At 40.6% G+C, this 20,281-nt stretch overlaps 1 protein-coding gene across 5 annotated transcripts in view; it reads right to left on the reverse strand.

Annotated features, from left to right (window-relative positions):
- lin54 (lin-54 DREAM MuvB core complex component) overlaps positions 1-20,281 on the reverse strand; it is a 97,174-nt gene that overhangs the window by 35,248 nt on the left and 41,645 nt on the right. For all 5 annotated transcript variants that reach the window (XM_060825762.1, XM_060825746.1, XM_060825760.1 and 2 more), the window contains exons 6-10: positions 13,858-14,074; positions 10,677-10,747; positions 9,358-9,555; positions 7,447-7,538; positions 5,777-5,848 (exon numbers count right to left, since the gene is read on the reverse strand). In XM_060825762.1, coding sequence (XP_060681745.1) covers positions 5,777-5,848; positions 7,447-7,538; positions 9,358-9,555; positions 10,677-10,747; positions 13,858-14,074 — 650 coding nt within the window. The remainder of the gene's footprint in view (positions 1-5,776; positions 5,849-7,446; positions 7,539-9,357; positions 9,556-10,676; positions 10,748-13,857; positions 14,075-20,281) is intronic.

Raw genomic sequence — 20,281 nt, forward strand, 5'->3', positions numbered from 1 at the left:
AATGTCCTAGTAAAAGGCCCTTTGGAAATTGTGATCACAAAACTTAGAATATTACATGTTATAAGTCATACAATGTGGACTGAATTGCATGTTAAGTCTGAAGTTGACATACTCCAAACACAAACATAAATTTTAAACTTAAAGCAATTATGTGAGTTTGAGAGCAGAACTAGTTAAAAGTTAATTGAATAAGTTGATTACAAGCCATGACTAAGTGAAGAATGGGAAATAATTGAAAATGTTCAGATGTACATCCTCTGAAAAGCAAAACCTCAGCAAATCAGACCCATCCGTGGCTCACTCCAAAAATTAGGATAGTAATGAATTAATAGCAGCTTTTAACATTACAAAAATTATAGCATCAACATTGCGGACTTTGGGAGTTTTCTGCTCATCCTGCAGTGTATGCATTAAATTATGTGCACGTGTCAAACTGTTCTTGAGAATGTTCACTCCTGATAACCAAGTTGCCGTGATCTATAACCTTGTCAGTAGATTAACCTACTACCATCTTGGTGTGACTAAAACCTAGAAAACAAAACACTTGTCAACATGGTGACACATGCTCACCTGACTATAAGTATAACGCCTAAAGTGTGGTGACTCCTATGTTAGTGGGTCCAGGACAGTGGAAGTCTCTCTTTTGGTTACTGGAGGCTAGTTGCTGGCGTGGACTGGGTAGGAAAGAATATTTTTCTATTTTTCTCCCCCCAAAAGAATTTGTTCGTAAAAATCTGTAACTAGGTGCCTTGGTACCTAAAAAATCCCATAATGTGACTTGCAAACATTTCATTGTACTCATTTGAGTACATGTGACAATAAAGCTAATTCAATTCAGTGTTCTGCTTCTGCTCTTTTGTAAAAAAATAAAACATTATTACACAAAACCACATCTTTCCTAAAGAAATAGAGGTGCTAGAATGAACTCAAGTCTCAGCTGCACTACTTATCACTTGGCAACTTCACCTTCTTCAATGAGCTCACTTGCTTCTATTAATCCTACTTCCTTTAAAAGTTGCATGTAAAGCATATTTAAAAATACACCTTGGTGAATGTTAAGAAAAATAAATTTTAATTAATAATTTTATGCTGAGAAAACGCAATTATCATCAGGTCAAAGTCTGGTTGAAGATTTGTAGCTCGGGTGTCCGTTGTTGTGGTTCTGTTCACCGAGGTGGAAGTTTTTGCTGCAAACGTTTCGTTCCCTGGCTAGGGAACATCATCAGTGCTATTGGAGCCTCCTGTGAAGCTTCTTCCGGTATTTATAGTGGTTTGTTCTTGCCGCTTCCGGGTGTCAGTTTCAGCTGTAGTAGTTTGTATGTGGGGTCCAGGTCGATGCGTCTGTTGATGGATGTTCTTGCCGCTTCCGGGTGTCAGTTTCAGCTATAGTGGTTTGTATATGGGGTCCAGGTCCATGTGTCTGTTAATGGAGTTTGTGGATGAATGCCATGCCTCTAGGAATTCCCTGGCTGTTCTCTGTCTGGCTTGTCCTATGATGGTAGTGTTTTCCCAGTCAAATTCATGTTCCTGGTTATCTGAGTGTATGGCTACTAGGGATAGCTGGTCGTGTCGTTTTGTGGCTAGCTGATGTTCATGGATGCGGATTGTTAGCTGTCTTCCTGTTTGTCCTATATAGTGTTTTGTGCAGTCCTTGCATGGTATTTTGTAAACTATGTTAGTTTGGCTCGTGCTGGCTATTGGGTCCTTTGTTCTAGTGAGTTGTTGTCTGAGTGTGGAAGTTGGCTTGTGTGCTGTTATGAGTCCTAAGGGTCGCAGTAGTCTGGCTGTCAGTTCTGAGACGCTCCTGACGTATGGTAGTGTGGCTAGTCCTTTTGGTTGTGGCATGTCCTCGTTCCGTGGTCTATCTCTTAGGCATCTGGTGATAAAGTTGCGTGGGTATCCGTTTTTGGCGAATACCTTGTATAGGTGGTTCCTCTTCCTCTTTTCACAGTTCTGGTGTACTGCAGTGTGTTGTGGCTCTTTTGAATAGTGTCCTGATGCAGCTTCGTTTGTGTGTGTTGGGGTGGTTACTTTCATTGTTTAGGACTTGGTCTGTGTGTGTTGGTTTCCTGTGTACCCTTGTGGTGAATTCTCCGTTGGGTGTTCTCTCTACTAACACGTCTAGGAATGGGAGTTGGCTATCCTTTTCCTCTTCTCTCGTGAATCGTATTCCTGTGAGTGTGGCGTTGATGATTCGGTGTGTTTTTTCTATTTCTGTGTTTTTGATGATTACAAAGGTGTCATCAACGTATCTGATCCAGGAGTTTGGGTTGGATTTGTGGTAGGGCTGTTTGTTCTAACCTTTGCATAACTGCCTCTGCTATGAGTCCCGAGATTGGTGATCCCATCGGTGTTCCGTTGATTTGTTCGTATATCTGATTGTTGAATGTAAAGTGTGTGGTGAGGCACAGGTCTAGTAGTTTAAGTATGCCATCCTTGTTGATAGGTTCGGCCTCCTGTGTTCTGTTGTGTATGTCCAGTAGGTTGGCTATTGTTTCTCTGGCTAGGGTTTTGTCAATCGATGTGAACAGTGCCGTCACGTCGAATGATACCATGGTTTCTTCTTTGTCTATGTGTGTATTCCTGATGGTGTCCAAGAATTCCTGTGTTGATTGTATGGAGTGTTTGGATCTGCTGACTAGGTGTTTCAGTTTTTGTTGTAGTTCTTTGGCCAGTTTGTATGCTGGTGTCCCTGGTAGTGATACTATGGGTCTGGGTGGGATGTCTGGTTTGTGTACTTTGGGTAGTCCGTAGAATCCGGGGGTGTTGTTGCTTTCAGGTTTCATTCTTTGCTGGTCCGCTTTGGTTATCTGTCCGTTTTTTTGTAGATTCCTTAGTATGTTGATTATTCTATTGGTAAGTTGTGGTGTGGGGTCGGAATCCTTCATTTGGTAGGTGTTGGTGTCTGCGAGTAGTTGTTGTGCTTTATTGATGTAGTCTGATTTATCTAAGATGACCGTCATTCTGCCTTTATCTGCCGGTAGTATGATTATGTTCTTGTCATTTTTCAGTGCTTCCCTCTCCTTGGTGTTGAGGTTATGTGTATGTCGTTTTCTTATCATCGTAGGTACGACCGTTTGTCTCACTGTTTGTTGTGTCTCTTCTGTCACTCCATTGTTCCTGACAAAACCCTAGCCAGAGAAACAATAGCCAACCTACTGGACATACACAACAGAACACAGGAGGCCGAACCTATCAACAAGGATGGCATACTTAAACTACTAGACCTGTGCCTCACCACACACTTTACATTCAACAATCAGATATACGAACAAATCAACGGAACACCCATGGGATCACCAATCTCGGGACTCATAGCAGAGGCAGTTATGCAAAGGTTAGAACAAACAGCCCTACCACAAATCCAACCCAAACTCTGGATCAGATACGTTGATGACACCTTTGTAATCATCAAAAACACAGAAATAGAAAAAACACACCGAATCATCAACGCCACACTCACAGGAATACGATTCACGAGAGAAGAGGAAAAGGATAGCCAACTCCCATTCCTAGACGTGTTAGTAGAGAGAACACCCAACGGAGAATTCACCACAAGGGTACACAGGAAACCAACACACACAGACCAAGTCCTAAACAATGAAAGTAACCACCCCAACACACACAAACGAAGCTGCATCAGGACACTATTCAAAAGAGCCACAACACACTGCAGTACACCAGAACTGTGAAAAGAGGAAGAGGAACACCTATACAAGGTATTCGCCAAAAACGGATACCCACGCAACTTTATCACCAGATGCCTAAGAGATAGACCACGGAACGAGGACATGCCACAACCAAAAGGACTAGCCACACTACCATACGTCAGGAGCGTCTCAGAACTGACAGCCAGACTACTGCAACCCTTAGGAATCATAACAGCACACAAGCCAACTTCCACACTCAGACAACAACTCACTAGAACAAAGGACCCAATAGCCAGCACGAGCCAAACTAACGTTGTTTACAAAATACCATGCAAGGACTGCACAAAACACTATATAGGACAAACAGGAAGACAGCTAACAATCCGCATCCATGAACATCAGCTAGCCACAAAACGACACGACCAGCTATCCCTAGTAGCCATACACTCAGACAACCAGGAACATGAATTTGACTGGGAAAACACTACCATCATAGGACAAGCCAGACAGAGAACAGCCAGGGAATTCCTAGAGGCATGGCATTCATCCACAAACTCCATTAACAGACACATGGACCTGGACCCCATATACAAACCACTATAGCTGAAACTGACACCCGGAAGCGGCAAGAACATCCATCAACAGACACATCGACCTGGACCCCACATACAAACTACTACAGCTGAAACTGACACCCGGAAGCGGCAAGAACAAACCACTATAAATACCGGAAGAAACATCACAGCAGCGCTTCACAGGAGGCTCCAATAGCACTGATGATGTTCCCTAGCCAGGAAACGAAACGTTTGCAGCAAAAACTTCCACCTCGGCAAACAGAACCACAACATCATCAGGTCATTCAACTCCAGACAGCTCTTGTGCAATTTAGTTATTCTGCACCTTTGATACAAGTTGCCACTAGACTTTTCATGATGCTTCGTTGTTATGCTTTACCTATTTTTGTTTTCTACTTGTTTATTAAGAATTTTATCTTCCTCTCTACTCATGTGAAAACTGACACTGGCCTTCCTTACTTGACCAACCTCTGTTACAAGTTCCCCACAAATATCTTCATTCCCCTCACCTTTGCTGACATCAATCTACGTTTCAACTCTCCTGGACTTCCTCTGCTCAATTTCACACGATTAGTCCCAGGGGACTACAGGATTGAAAATGTAACACCATTATTTCAGAAAGGGACAAAGGATAACCCAGGAAAGCAAAAGTCAACCAGCTTTACGCCACAATGGGCAAACTGATGGAAATCATAATATAGGACAAAGAAAATATACACTTAAAGAAAAATAAATTAATACCAGACAGTCAACATGGCTTTGTCAAGGTCAGGTCATGTCTGAAAAATGTGATTGAGTTCTTAGATGAGATAACACAGGCATTGAATGAGGGTAGTGCTTCCTGAGTGGCATTATCAAAACTGCACTATTGATCCATGCTGAGAAATGAGTTTTCTTTTAAACTGTAAAGTTGTATAGCAGTCCAAAAGTAACTAAGCTGGCTGAACATAGCCGCTGCTCAAAAGAAGTTAAAGGCAAGGTATGTTTAAATGAATAGGCCAAGCACTACAAAATAAAAGAACTGAATCGACAGTTCCCAACTCATTTCATATCCAACCACGTAGAATAGTCTCTCATTGCTCTATCATAGAGTCAGAGATGTTCAGCATGGAAACAGATCCTTCGGTCCAACCCGTCCATGCCAACCAGATATCCCAACCCAATCTAGTGCCACCTGCCAGCACCCAGCCCACATCCCTCCAAACCCTTCCTATTCATATACCCATCCAAATGCCTTTTAAATGTTGCAATTGTACCAGCCTCTGGCAGCTCATTCCATACACGTACCACCCCTTGTGTGAAAAGGTTGCCCCTTAGGTCTCTTTTATTTCTTTCCCCTCTCACCCTAAACCTATGCCCTCTAGTTCTGGACTCCCCGACCCCAGGGAAAAGAATCGGAGGTGATACACTGGCAGTTCAACATTCACTGAAACGATACTCCAATTTGAAATCTAAAATGTATACTTGAAACTAGAAGTGAAGAGGCATCATTAAAGTATTGTGGAGATTGGTCATCAGTGTTTGGCAGCATGATCAAAACATCTTACTTACAGCTTGAGGCACTGAGACTTTGTACAATTACAAGGTTTCCGAGGTCTTGTTCCTGACTCTGATGTTGATGACCTAAATAAAAGAAAAAAGGGTGGATGGAGAAAAAAAGAATAAAGTCTTCCTTAACTTCTCAATGTGAATGGCACATCGCTTAATGTTGAAATTGTGGATTAACAAAGCAGACTTACTTTCATGGACATTTTGGGATCCTGCCAAGTATGCTTTTTACACATATTAACACAACGAACAGTATGCTGAAATTGTTCTTCTAACCTTAAGTTTTCTTTAAAAAAATGTGTAAGCATTATAAAAATGTGGAGAAAGTGAGGACTGCAAATGCTGGAGATCAGAGCTGAAAACGTGTTGCTGGAAAAGCGCAGCAGGTCAGGCAGCATCCAAGGAACAGGAGAATCCACGTTTCGGGCATAAGCCCTTCTTCAGGAATCCTGAAGAAGGGCTTATGCCTGAACCGTCGATTCTCCTGTTCCTCGGATGCTGTCTGAACTGCTGCGCTTATAAAACGTGGATTTGCTTCCTCAATTATTGAGGCAAAACTAAAAATTAAAGTAAGCATTTCAGTAAAGGACCACATCTAACCAACTGATTTCATTTTAATAGCAGTGGGAAATTTATGAATTACTGCGAGAAAAGTCACAGAAATCTTTGAGTCACCAAAGGACCTGACTTTGTGCCACAACTAAGAAGGTACTTCACATATGAACTCTCATTATTATTTTAGAAAAATCTAAAATTAAAATTAAATTTATATTCCCTAATTTGCCTCCAACAAGTCATTTCTGGAATTACATTTTTGTCCTGCATAGTTAAAATCTTGCAAGAACAAAGAAAGAACATCTGTATCGCTACTGATACTGCTTTACCCAAGCTGATCAATACACAAAATCTTATGGACAGAACTATGCCAGTTATTACTGCTTGTCGTTCCATTATTATACTGTACAGAAAACATTTAAAAAAAGACATTTGAAAATTAGATTCATGGAAATCAACAGCAGATCTTTGATCAGTGTTGGGATCATAGCTGTTCACAATTGATAACAATTATTTAAATTTTGCAATAAAAAAAATCAATACTTCTAAGTTTGTGGTGACACTAACTTGTGCAGTTTGGAGGGAATAGGAAGTGGAGGTAAGGAATAGCCAGTTGAGAGGGAAACAAGTTACATGACAATTTGAAGAAATTTGCAAAACTGGTCTCTCTTCACAAATTAATTTCAATGTACTACTTATTTCAACAAGAAAAAAAAAAGAGTTGACATATTCTTTGGAAGAGAATCTAAATGGGTGAGAGGACTAAAAGGGAAACACACAAAATCACTAAGAATAGTGAAATAGCTACAACAAAAACCAAACTAAGTAGTAAGGAATTCAAAGGAAGTAAATTTTATACAGTGTTTAGACTGTGGAATTCAATACAGTGACTGGAGTGAACTACACAATTCTAAATTCAGCTAAAAAATATAAGAGAATGGTGGAGAAGGGAAAGAGAGTCTATTACATTTGATGAGTAAGGACAGGAAATAACTCAGGTGGAATATAAGTGTAGACATGGTCTGGTTAGGCCAAATGACCAATTTCTTACCATTTTCATGCAATTCTATATAACTCAATCATAATACATATTAATGTTAGATGCATTAATGTCTTACCCATTGATTGGGAGCTTTGCTTGACTCTGAATGTTGGATGTTCCAGAAAATCCATTGTTACTGGATATTGATACATAGGAGGTCTGCTGCAACTAAAGTTAGGGGAAAAGTTAATGACAATATATATTTTGTCATGTCATCCATTTAATGACATTGCATATCTCTATAATAGTTTAAATATTGTTGATAATACATTGAGTGCTATTTGGTATCTTTATGTATAAATTAAAGCAACTCCTCTACTGCTGAAAAGATCAGCCTGTTTCCATTCTTCATTTCCTGACCTGGATGCATGTCCCATCTATGATCATTGGATTGGTGTGTTACATTATGGTCAGTATACCTTGAAGAAAGATGCTCATGATATCATAATAGCATGTTACATAAAACAAGCTAATAGTGGGAATCCAAGATAACCTTTCTGGGCATTAATGCTAATTGTAACATCTCAATGACTACCTTTGCTGGATCTACCAGCGAAATCTAAGATTTTCATGGCTTCACAATTTTGATCAACATTCGACAGAGCATTTACAAACTTGGGCAGTGTACAAGTATTTACATATACTTCAGTAATAGGGAGAATGGAACCCTAATTCACTTGATCAACATAATTGATCAAGAATGAAATCAAACATGTTCAATTTATAATGTTCTTTTGTGATCTGAGGCCATTTAAAGTACATTGCCACCACTGAAATACTTTGGAAGTATAGTTATGGAAGAAATGCTGCAACCAATGTAGACAACACACTCCCACAAAGCAAAGTGATAAGCAGATAACTCCGATTATTTTTAGGTTGTTAGTTGAAGAATAAATATTGGCTTGGACGTGGGGTAAAACTAGTGGCATGGGATCTTAAACATCTCGCTGGAGGTGAGGTGAGGGGAGGCACAGATGGACCTCTGCTAACAATTTGTACAATACTGAGGCTCTGCTACATTATTGCAATAAGTTTAGATTTTGTGCTTCACTTTTGGAGTAAATCTTGAAACAATAATGTTTTGACATGGAGGTGAATGTGCTACCACTGAACCATTTGTTGACACTTGACCTGTTAAATCATTATCTGCAGTAACAATTGAAGAGCTACAGGATTAAAGAGGTACAGTGGCAACTTTTAAAAATGCCAGTCGGTGGATTGAATTAAAATTCAAAGGAGTAATCATCACCAAGCTTAAAAGAGGTCTGTAATGTTATATAAACATTTAAAATATTATAGATAAAATCCTTCACCAAGACAGATGAAGCATCTAATCTGAAACATTTTGTTCACAAAAGCTACTGATGTGCATGTCTTGCTTATTGTTTCAAGTTGGCACTTCTTGTTTGCTCATGTTCATTATCTTTAATAAAGATTAACACCATTAGCTGATAGAAAAGAAGCACCAAAACTGAAAATTTGAAATCGCCAGGAGCAATCAATTGCAGAATGATATTGAATTTGTAATGTGCTGATTATAACAGCATGAAAACTGATGTTCAGTGTGCATACAAATATTTCATATTGCTTTGAAAGCACGACCTGTATTAACTGAGAACAAAAGCCATTGTTCCCCCTGATCACAGGGCCATAACACCAAGGAGAAAAAATGTAGGTAATCATGATGCTCTGATTACTAAGGGTTTATATCCATTTTATACCACACAAAGCCAATTGTTCCACCACAAGTCTTTTAAAAAATATAAACACGTCTTTTGTGCATGATCCTCAGTAAAACCAGTTTTCTTCCCAGTTACAGCAGACTGCATTGTGTAGTGGAATCCAGCAATGCTAGCTCAGACCCCTGAATAGCCTAAAAGCAGCTCTGGGCTTTGAGGAAAATAAAATTTAATTAAGTTACATTCATCTTATATTTACAAATCAACTTAATTTCTAAAAATCCTGGTTAAGAATTTCTTTCACTTGCCTGTGTTACATATTGAGCTGGGACAACTGCATAGCCCACACCGCCAGTTCCAGGAGCTGGTGCCAGAACAGTGCCTGGTGGGAGATTTGTTAAGTTAGGCTGGATCTGTGGCAATGCAGTTGCAGGCATAATGAGTCTCTGTTGAGGTTGGCTGGTAGTAACTATTTGTGTCGTGCTGCCAATGGGTTTAGGAACCACCTAAAGTGAGAATTAAAAGAAAATGGTTTCTTAAAATTGGAAGACTAACAGCTGCAAAACAAATTTATGTTTGATTTATATGCAATCATAACTCAAAAGTACTGCCTTAAAGCTAAAAATGTTTTATTGTCAGACAGACTTGCAATAAATTATACACATACGATCAGTTCAATGACTAAAACAAACAAGTGCACAAAGTGGCAGATAACTCGTAAGGGAAAGGCCCTTCAAGCTGAAGAGAAATGTAGAATGCCCGCCCCCCCCCAACCCAAAATTGGTGTTAAGACAATTGCACTTTTTGATTTATATTGATGATGTGGATTTTGGTATAATTTCAGTATTCAAAGACAAAACTTCGAAGTTGAGACAACAGCAACAGGAAAAGTCTTAAATTTCCATAGGACATGGCTGAACTAATAAAGGAGCAGACACATGCTAAATAAATTTAACACAATGAAATGATTCAGGAGTAGAAGAGGCTACACAAAATAGATGGTATTACCTTAAAGAGAGCAAGAACAGATGGGGGTGCCTGTACATAAATCTTTGAATGTAGCAGGATAAGTTGGGAAGGCTTTTAAAATTGGATCTTTGGCTTTATAAAAAAAGAGCATACACTACAAAATCAAGTTATGATTAATTTTGACAAATCACTGGCTAGGATCTACTGGATTTCAGTAAGAAATTCTGAACACTTCACACGAGAACAGATGTCAAGAACTTGGATACGGCACATGAAAGCTTTACTAGAATGATCAAATATAACAAGTTTACATTATGCAGAATGACTACAGAAACTATAGCTGTTTTCTTCAGAGCAGAGAAGGCCATTGTAATCAGAAACAAGCACAGGAGTTGGCCATACAGCCCCTTGAGACTGCTCCAACATTACGGGAAAACTTTATGGAGATGTTCAAGATTGTAACAGTTTTAATAGCTTCATTTTAATACTTATGATGTTGTAATGTGTTATAAATATGGACAAACAAAAGAGGCACATTATATAAACATCTGAGCATTAAGCTCGTGAACACTTAATGGAATGGCAGTTTATCAATGACATGGGCTAGGTGACAGCATTATAAACTGTGAAGGCAAGTACATAATAGCTTTTAACTCACATTTTTAATGCCTTGTGCTGGTGCAATTGGGACAGACATACGAACTTGTGGATTCAGGACAACTGTCTTCGCTGTTTGCGAGAAATAAAAATTGATTACAGACAGAATGGGTTTAACTTTTAAGTACTATTTTACACAAAGAAAAGTTAGGAAATTATGTTTATTCGAGTATAATTCATAATAACTAATTATAATCAGTATGGAAGTAACTTTTATAGCTTTGAAAACAGCAAGGGGTTTAACCACTCAAGATTAGAAACACTTTTTTTAAAGCAAGATTGCTTTGCATGTACATTTGCCGCTGAGCTGGAAGGTTCATATCCAGACATTTCGTCACCCTACTAGGTAACATCTTCAGTGGGCCTCCAGGTGAAGCACTGCTGCTTTCTATTTATATGTTTGGATTTCTTTGAGTTGGTGATATCATTTCCTGTTTTCTCATGGGATGGTAGATGGGGTCTAACTCGATGTGTTTGTTGATAGAGTTCTGGTTGGAATGCCATGCTTCTGGGAATTCTCGTGCGTGTCTCTGTTTGGCTTGTCCTAAGACGGCTGTGTTGTCCCAGTCGAAGTGGTGTCCTTCCTTACAGATAAGTAAGGATACTAGCAAGAGAGGATCATGTTGATTTACGGCTAGTTGATGTTTACGTATCCTGGTGGCTAGTTTTCTGCCTGTTTGTCCAATGTAGTTCTTGTTACAGTCCTTGCACAGTATTTTGTAAATGACATTAGTTTTGCTTGTTGTCTGTATAAGGTCTTTCGAGTTCATTAGCTACTGTTGTAGTGTGTTGGTGGGTTTGTGGGCCACCATGATGCCAAGGGGTCTGAGTAGCCTGGCAGTCATTTCTGAGATGTCTTTGATGTAGGGGACAGTGGCTAAGGCTTCTAGAAAAAGAACAGGAAATGACATCACCAACTCAAAAGAAACCCACACACATAAATAGAAAGCAGGAGTCAGCAGCAGTGCTTCGCCTGGAGGCCCATTGAAGAGGTTACCTAGTAGGGTGACGAAACATCTGGAAATAAACCTTCCAGCTTATCGAGCAAACCTACATCTTGAACCTCAACCTGAGCTACAAATCTTCTCAAAACTCGCTAAGATTGCTTTGCTTCATTATCTGCCTAAAAAGTACTGAGATTTAATACCCTTTTAAATGCAGTTCAAAAGAACTATCAATTTATAATTATTTTGCATAGTTAGATTTACAAAGTGCAGATGAGACAATCCAGTTGAGAATATGTATGGGGTATAAGCAAGCAAAGAAAGAGTTAAGTTTTGCGTTTTGTGAAACAGGAGGTTCAGCTGTGCATGACTCAGATCTTAAGAACTTACAGTTAACAATGGGGTGCTGGAGGCAAGGGTAATGGGTTAACAAGGTGGAAAAGCATTCACCATGTAGAGCCACTTAACAAGATGAGGAAGCATTCAGTATGGGAGGTCAGTTTAACAAGATGAAAAGTATTCATGATGTAAAGTTATTGCATAACAGCAGATGGCTTAATCTTTACTATTAACACTTGCTGATTGTAATGTCACCCAATTAATATGTATATTGCCTTATTTGGATGCTCCTCCCTGTAAAATGACTACATAATTCATTGAGAAACTACTGTTCCAGAGAAGACTCATGTCCCTGTGCACATGGGTGATTGTTCTCTCTCCCTCCAGACCCCGGAATAAAGATGGAGAAGGTAAAACTACATTGAGCGTTTTGCTTCGACTAGGGACTGGGTGGGGGGGTGGTGGAAAACAGGATGACACAGTCAGTTGTCTGTGTCCCTATTTTCTTACAAACCTTCATTACTGTACTCAGTGCTTTTTCCATTGAACTCAGACCTTGCCTTCTACTTCTCTTGTTATTTTATTTCATATGTAGTCAACTTCAGCATCTGCCCAATTCCATTTCAGTCTCTGGCTTGCTGCCCAAGGCTCTAGTCCATCCCCAACTTTACCACCATGAAAACAGTTTAAGCAGACACGGACAGAAGGCAGGATCACAATGTCAGGGAATCTCCAGAGCCCCTATTTCCACTTTCAAATGAAAATCCCATCCCAGAAGTTTTCATATTTCTGAAATATATTTTCTACAAGTAAAACATGAAAAACAAATGCACAAAGCATATTTTCTTCAAATTAGGTGCTCGTCATGCAGTGGAAGGGTCCCTACCTGAGCTAGCAGCCTCAGCTGCAGGTGTATTTTACTATCACTGAACAGTGTGATTAAAAATATGCATTTTCTTCAGGTTTTCTCCTCAAAGGCAGGCCCTTGACGATTATTTGCCAAATCACAATAAAATGCCTTCTTTTTTAAAAAAACTGCAGGTAAGGTAAGGAGATACATTCCAAATTAGATATTGAGAGTCACTAAGAAGATTGCATAGTGAAGGTGACATTTGGTATGTTTGCCTTTCTTGTTCAGTATAGGAGGTGGGAGATCATGTTGCGGATGCACAGGACAGTGGTTAGGCCGCTTTTGGAATATCGTGTGAATTCTTGTCTCCCTCCAAGAGGAAAAACATTCTGAACTCTTTCAAGTTTCACAAAAGATTTACAAGGATTTGACCAGTGTTGGAAGATTTGAGCTATAGGGAGAGGCTGAATACACTGGGGCAATTTTCCCTGGAGCATCAGAGGATGAGGGGTGACCTTATAAAATTGAGAAGGGCATGGATAAGATAAATACACAAGGTCTTTTCTCTGAGGTGGGGGGGTGGGGAGTCCAGAACTAGAGGGCATAGGTTTAGGGTGAGAGGGGAAAGATATAAAAGAGACCAAAGAGATGTTTTCACACAGAGGGTGTTGCATGTATGGAATGAGCTACCAGAAGTAGTGGTGGAGGTTGATATAATTACAGCGTTTAAATCCATCTGGATGGATATATGAATAGGAAGGGTTTAGAGGGATATGGGCTAGGTGCTGATAAATGGGACTAGATTAGGTTAGGATATCTGGTTGGCATGGACAATTTGGATCAAAAGGTATGTTTCCGTGCTGTACATCTCCATAACGATCACTTGTCCTTGTAAACCTATCTTTAATGCTTTATCTCAAAGTTTTGACAGTATTTATTGTTGGCAAGTCTAAGTCCAGAAAATTTACATTTCTAAAATGTTTTTCTACTAATCAATAAACTTTATGATTCAGACAGAATTCCAAAAATAAAATTTTCTTGAAGCAAACCTTGTGATAAAGGTTGTGTGTTGGCACTGGAGCTCGAGCTGACTGTCTGAGGGGTGCCACTGGCTGTCGTTGCAGTAACTAGCCGTACATAATGAAACTTGCTCCCTGGTACTTGTATCTGCTGAACGTTGGGTGGTGTTGCCAGAGGAATGATGGTTTTGAACTGGGGAGCATTCACTGTTCCCATTGTTAGTGCTTGGGCAGCTGGCTTCACTGTCTGCTCAGAAGTCAATACACAGTGTTCAGTAAAAACATAACATGGCATACTTTAGTAATCAGAATTCTCAAACTGACAAAATAATTGCACCAAGAGAAAACCTTTAAATCAGATTACATACATTAGGGCATTGAAAAACAAAATTGGATACCCCATGCTGTTATAATAAGAAAAAAGCCATACAAATCAAATGAACTCGAGGGTGAAGGTGATAGGTCAGAGAGGAGGGTGGGAAGGAAGATGAACAGCAGGACAGTTCAGTAGGGTGCCAAGTTGGAAGGTTGGATCTAGGATACAGTGGGGGAGAGAAAATAGGGAAACCTGTGAAATCCACACTGTTCCCATGTTGTTGGACGGTCCCAAAGCGGAAGATGAGGCGTTCCTCCTCCAGGTGTCAGGTGGCTAGAATTGGGAGGTGGCATGTCCTTGGTGGAGTGGGAGGGGGAGTTAAAGTGTTCACCCGAAGGGCGGTGGGGTTGTTTAATGCAGTTGTCCCAGAGATATTCTCAAAAACATTCCACGAGTTAGCATCCTGTCTCCCTAAGGAGGAGACCACATCAAGAGCAACAGACACAGTAGATGGCACATACGAAAGAGTAGATAAATCTATCGGATGTGGAAGGATCCTTTGGGGCCTTGGCCGGAGGTGGGGAGTGTGGGAGCAGGTCTTGCACTTCTTGCTGGGAGTGGAGGGTGGGTTGGGGTGTGTGGATCTAATAAGGGAGTTGTGGAGGGAATGATCTCTCCACAGCGCAAATAGGCGTGGGTTGGGAAACATATCACTCGTGGTGGGGTCAGGTTTTGGTGGTGGAAATGGCAGCGGATGATGTGATGTATCCAGAGGTTGGTTAGGTGGAAGGTGAGGACCCAGGGCGGTTCTGTCCTTATTGCAATTGGAGGGGTAGGGTAGAAGGGCATAGGTGCGTGAAGTGGAGGAGATGCACTGGACTTCATTGACCATGTGGGAGGGGAAATTGTGGTCTTTGAAGGAGGCCATTGGGGATGTTCCATGGTGGAACTAGTCCTCCTGGGAACAGATGCAACAGAGGTGGAGAAATTGGGATAAAGGGATAGAGTTTTTAGAAGAAGCAGGGTGGGAGAAAATGTAGTCCAGGTAGCCGTGGGATGATGGGTTTGAAGTATATGTCCGTGTTAAGTTGGTCACCAGAAGTGGAGATGGAGAGGTTGAGGAAGGGGAGGGAGGTGTCCAGGATGGTTCAGATCAACTTTAGGTCAAGGTGGATGATATTCGTGAAGTTGATGAATCGTTCAATCTCCTCATTGGAGTACGAGGTGGCGCGGATACAGTCATCAACATAGTGGAGGAAAAGATGGGAACGGTGCTAGTGTAGCTGCAGAAGATGGACTGTTCCAGGTACCCGAAGAGGCAAGCATATTTGGGGCCCATGTGGGTACCTATGGCTACCACTTTGGACTGGAGGAAGTGAGCGGATTCAAAGAAGAAATTGTTGAGGGTGAGGACCAGGTTCAGCCAATTGAATCAAATCCAGCACACCTTCACCTACTTATCGCACTCCCAGTTACCTTCCCCCCAGCCCCACCGCCCTCCCATTTATCTCTCAGCCCCCTTGGGTCACCTCCTCATTCCTGGTGAAGAGCTTATGCTCAAAACATTGACTCGCCTGCTCCTTAGATGCTGTCTGACTGGCTGTGCTTTTCCAGCACCACACTCTTCGACTCTGATCACTAGCATCTGCAGTCCAAACCTTTTCCCTCTGTCAGTTAGCAGTGGAGGTTTCTTTCTTTCTCTCTCTCTCTCCTCCCACTTACTGACCAAGTAGTTGCTACCTTTTGTCGGTCTTCCTCCTTTTAAAGTCGATGTTTTGATCCCCCCACCCAACGTTCCAAACAATGCAACAGCATGTAAAACTCTAATTGCTGTTCCTGGAATTTGAGGAACTTGCCTCCAACACCTAAAATACCTCAAAAAAAAAGTAGCAGCTCTTACAGCCACAATTTTTTCCTGTCCTCCAGCTTGGATTACACAATCTTTTGAATCAAAAGATTATTTTAATAGCTTTCCCCAATTTTCTACTGTAGAATCACAGTTGGTAAACACTGAATGTTCTCTTTCATCTTCCCTTAGCAGCATGCACTGTGTTAGAACTAAAATGACAAAGCACGTTCAGATCGCGTATTTCTTAGATTAAATGTAGAGTATAGAAGTCCCTCACTGCAACAACAATATGCTTCTGCCTGAGCAAATCAAGTGCAATCCAGTGAATCAACATGACACCTCTATCTCACAACTTAAGTTGTAATTAAATTGTGTGCAGTGTGTCGCCTGGATCCCTTCAAATCCTAGATCTCTTGAGGACCATCACCTTGATGTGGTGGTGATGCTTATACTTTCTGATCCTTTGAACGATGCTATAAGAAGTTCCTCACCCTGAGCATGGCCACCACCTAGAGCTACAAGATTGGGGAGGAGTCAGACAATCAGGAGACATCCAAATTCTCAATAGCGAAGAGAATAAGGACAACTATGCATTCAATCACTTGCAAAGGCAGCTGTAGCAGCAAGATAGACAGTTTGACAGCTCATTAAAATGCAATTACTTAACCAGCAAAAATTGTGCAGTAGTGATGACACCACAGGGTCCCATGTAAATCAAGTCATATGCAGAGTTCTACCATTTGTCAAGAACCTGACTACAGCCAATAGAATCATGAAGGTATTATCTACCGGCATTAGAACAGAGGTGACTTTGGGCAGTAATTCAATTTGAGAACATGGTGTCGAATGAAGTTAGTTGCGCTAGATTTCGGCTTCTCAACCATTGTACTTGAGCACTATCACTGTCACCAGTAATGGTTTGATGAAAACACTCCTGAAATGTGACCACCTGGAACAAAAACTCTTACTGTCTGGCAGAACAACATTTGGGCAAAAGTCAAGAAGGTAAACAGTTCAATAGCTCAAGGTTTCTACTTGAAGAAAAATCCAAAACTTAAAAAGGATTTCTGGTGAGAAGAGAGAGCCCAAGAAAATGCTGATCAACATGTGAACATTTTTTGAAGTCACCAGGGCCATCTATCGACCTAGGCCAAATGGACAAAATCACTCAGAAGACATTACCATATATCACTACTAAAAAGAAGGTTTTGAACAACTCGACTGTGAATTCCCAGTTGCACTGGACATTCTTTAAGCTGCTCACAATACCCTATAGCAGAATTTATGACAGATTTATTACAAATAATCAAACAAGTGGAAAACAAAGCTTGGCTCCATGGATGTTCCAGCTGGGATCTTCAAAACTCAAACTACCGCTCACACGTATACTTCAAGCATTCACCCCACAGATGGTGAGGAACAAAAGAACTAGCTCTTAATTCCAGCAATGTGACAACTGTAACAATCTTCAAGAATTGAGATACATTATGCAGAAATACCTGAGGTATTTCCCCATAGCTCATAGCTGCAAAAATCTTGACAAGTATCCTTCTGAATCACCTACTTCTTTGACTAAGGTTTTTCCAGAGACAGAGAATTTGGAACTTTCAGAGGAACCGCCAGCATATTTTTTTGCTTTCAGACAAAAAAAAAATCAAGAAATATGTTAAGACTAAGAACATTGCATGCATTCACCAACCTGACCAAAACATTTCACTTAGTAAATTGGGAAGCTCAGAGGATTGCACTTCAAAAGATTTGGATAGCCAAGAAACTTTGTCACAATCCTGGAATTGCTTATTGATAATATGACAGCAACTGCTCAAGTGAAAAACCTCAAATAGACACCTTTAAAATTCTGACCCAGGTCAGGCAAAACTATATGATAGCCCTCAAACATTTTACAATCTACCCATAATAGATATTCACCATAAATACAACGGTCCTGCAGTGAGTGTTGAAAATCGCCTTGATGGAAAACTAACATCCATGGCAAAGCAAAACTCCTATCTCATTACAAATCCTGGTCAGCCAAATATTCCACTTCCCACATGCAGAGGAACTCGATGATCCAAATGACACTGGCAAGGAGTATTTTGTCGGATAATTGAGTGCCTGGATAAGTTGAATGCCAGATAATGCAGCTTAGCCAAGCATCGGTACCTTGTGATCTTGCCGGATAATCGGATATTTGAATAATTGAGATTCCTCTATGTAGAAGGACAAACTTTGGAATATGTTCAGCATTTTACATAACTGGACAGCCACTTTTCTTAAAAGGCCAGCAATGACTAGGCGATCCAACACCGGAAAAGCAGTGCCAGCTTAAACTACAGCAGTGAGTATTTGACAATTAGGATCCTTTTGTCCAATAGAAGTCCAAGTACTAAACAGTAGTCTTCACCAGACTCATGTACTGTGTAGAGACCTGAACTTTAAATTTCTCGTGTCACACATTCAATCAGTTAAGTCTCTGCCACATTTAATGGAAGAACTGCTGAAGAAACAATAGCATTCTTCTTGAAGGCAAGTCCACAAGAATGAAAACAAAACACCTGCAAAATCAACTTTTATGAATTGACGTCTCTGGATGTCCGAAAAACATTCCTCCTGCGAGGTCTAACTTCCTCATTGTTTAAATGGCCAATGTTCAGGGGACAGACTGAAGAAAATGCTTCAAAGATCTCCTTGAAGGCTGACTGCATTACTATTAATGACTGGGTGGAGCTTACCAATTGTATAAAATGGCAGCAAACTATTCATTAAACTGCATCAGGTTTTGAGCCACAGTTTCTTCACAATGAGAGAGATGCAGCAGAGGACAAAGAAAAAGAAACCAAATCCTACACCCAAGATCTCTCAAACTTGAAGGACTTCCTGCTAGTCTTTGGGCACATTGGACAGGTCAAGTTTCCCCATTCAGAGTTGATCCTCTTCTCAAACTAATGGTCAGCCAATGACAAATAACTCGGTTAAAACTACTCTTAAAAAAAGATTCCTTAAGACCATAAGAGCAGAATTAGGCCATTCTGCCCATCAAGTCTGTTCTGCTATTGAATCACAGTTGATATGTTTCTCAACACTGTTCTCCTGCATTCTTCCCATAACCTCGATCCCCTTACTAATCAAGAACCTATCGTTCTAAAATACACTCCAGAAGGCTCGGCTCCACAGATTGACCATACTCTGGCTGGAGAAATTCCACCACATTTCAGTTCTATAGGGTCATTCTTTTACTTAGAGACTGTGCCCTCAGGTCTTAGTTTCTCTCACTAATGGAAATATCTTCTCCACGTCCATTCTCTCCAGGCCTCTCAGTATTCTCCAAGTTTAAATCAGATCTTCCTCAAACTCCACTGAGTACAGACTCAAAATCCTCAGTCACTCCTCATAGGACAAGCCCTTCACCTTTGAGATCATTCTTGAGAAGCTCCTCTGGACCCCTCCAACACCAGCACATTCTTCCTTATGATGTGGGGTCCAAAATGGCTCACAATATTCCAAGTGCTGTGTGATCAAAGCCTTACACAATCTCACTTGTACATCTCTGCTCTCATGAATTGTCCTCTTGAAAGCATTTGCCTTGCCTTTCTGCCAACTGAACCTGTATGTTAACCTTAACCAGAATCCTTAACTAGGACTCCAAAACCTCTCTGTATTTCAGATTTGCAAAGGCTTTTCCATTGATTTAGAAAATAATTATGCCTCTATTCTTCCTACCAAAGTGCATAACCTCTCACTTTCCAACACTGTTTCATCTGCCACTTTGCACACTCTCCTAGCCTGTCCAAGTCCTTTACAACCTTCCTGCTTCCTCAACATTACTTGTCCCTCCACCCATCTGCAAACTTAGCATAAACGCCCTCAGTTCCTTCAACCAGACCATTAACTACGCTATAGAGCAGTTGTGGTCCCAGCACTGATCCCTGTAGAACCTCAATCATCACTAGATGCCATCCTGAAAAGAACCCCTTTATCCCCACATTCTGCCTTCTGCCAGTCAGCCAATCCTCTATCCATGCCAGGACCTTGCCCCTAACACTATGGGTTCTTCTCTTATTTAGCAGCCTCCTTGTCAAACTAGAAGGTGAAGCCCAAAATCAGACCTCAAAAGGAGAGAAACACTGCCATTGAATGCTATTCAGTACCCAATGCTACTTTACTTTTATCTATTTTCAGAGGAGGGCTGAAATGGGAACATTAATAAAACTCAGACTTGCTCTTTTTGTTTTAAATTCACAAAATTTGTATTAAAAATAAAACTGATCAATTCCAAACGACAAATTTTA

This window comes from Hemiscyllium ocellatum, chromosome 1, assembly GCF_020745735.1.
Source record: "Hemiscyllium ocellatum isolate sHemOce1 chromosome 1, sHemOce1.pat.X.cur, whole genome shotgun sequence".
Taxonomy (NCBI): Eukaryota; Metazoa; Chordata; class Chondrichthyes; order Orectolobiformes; family Hemiscylliidae; genus Hemiscyllium; species Hemiscyllium ocellatum.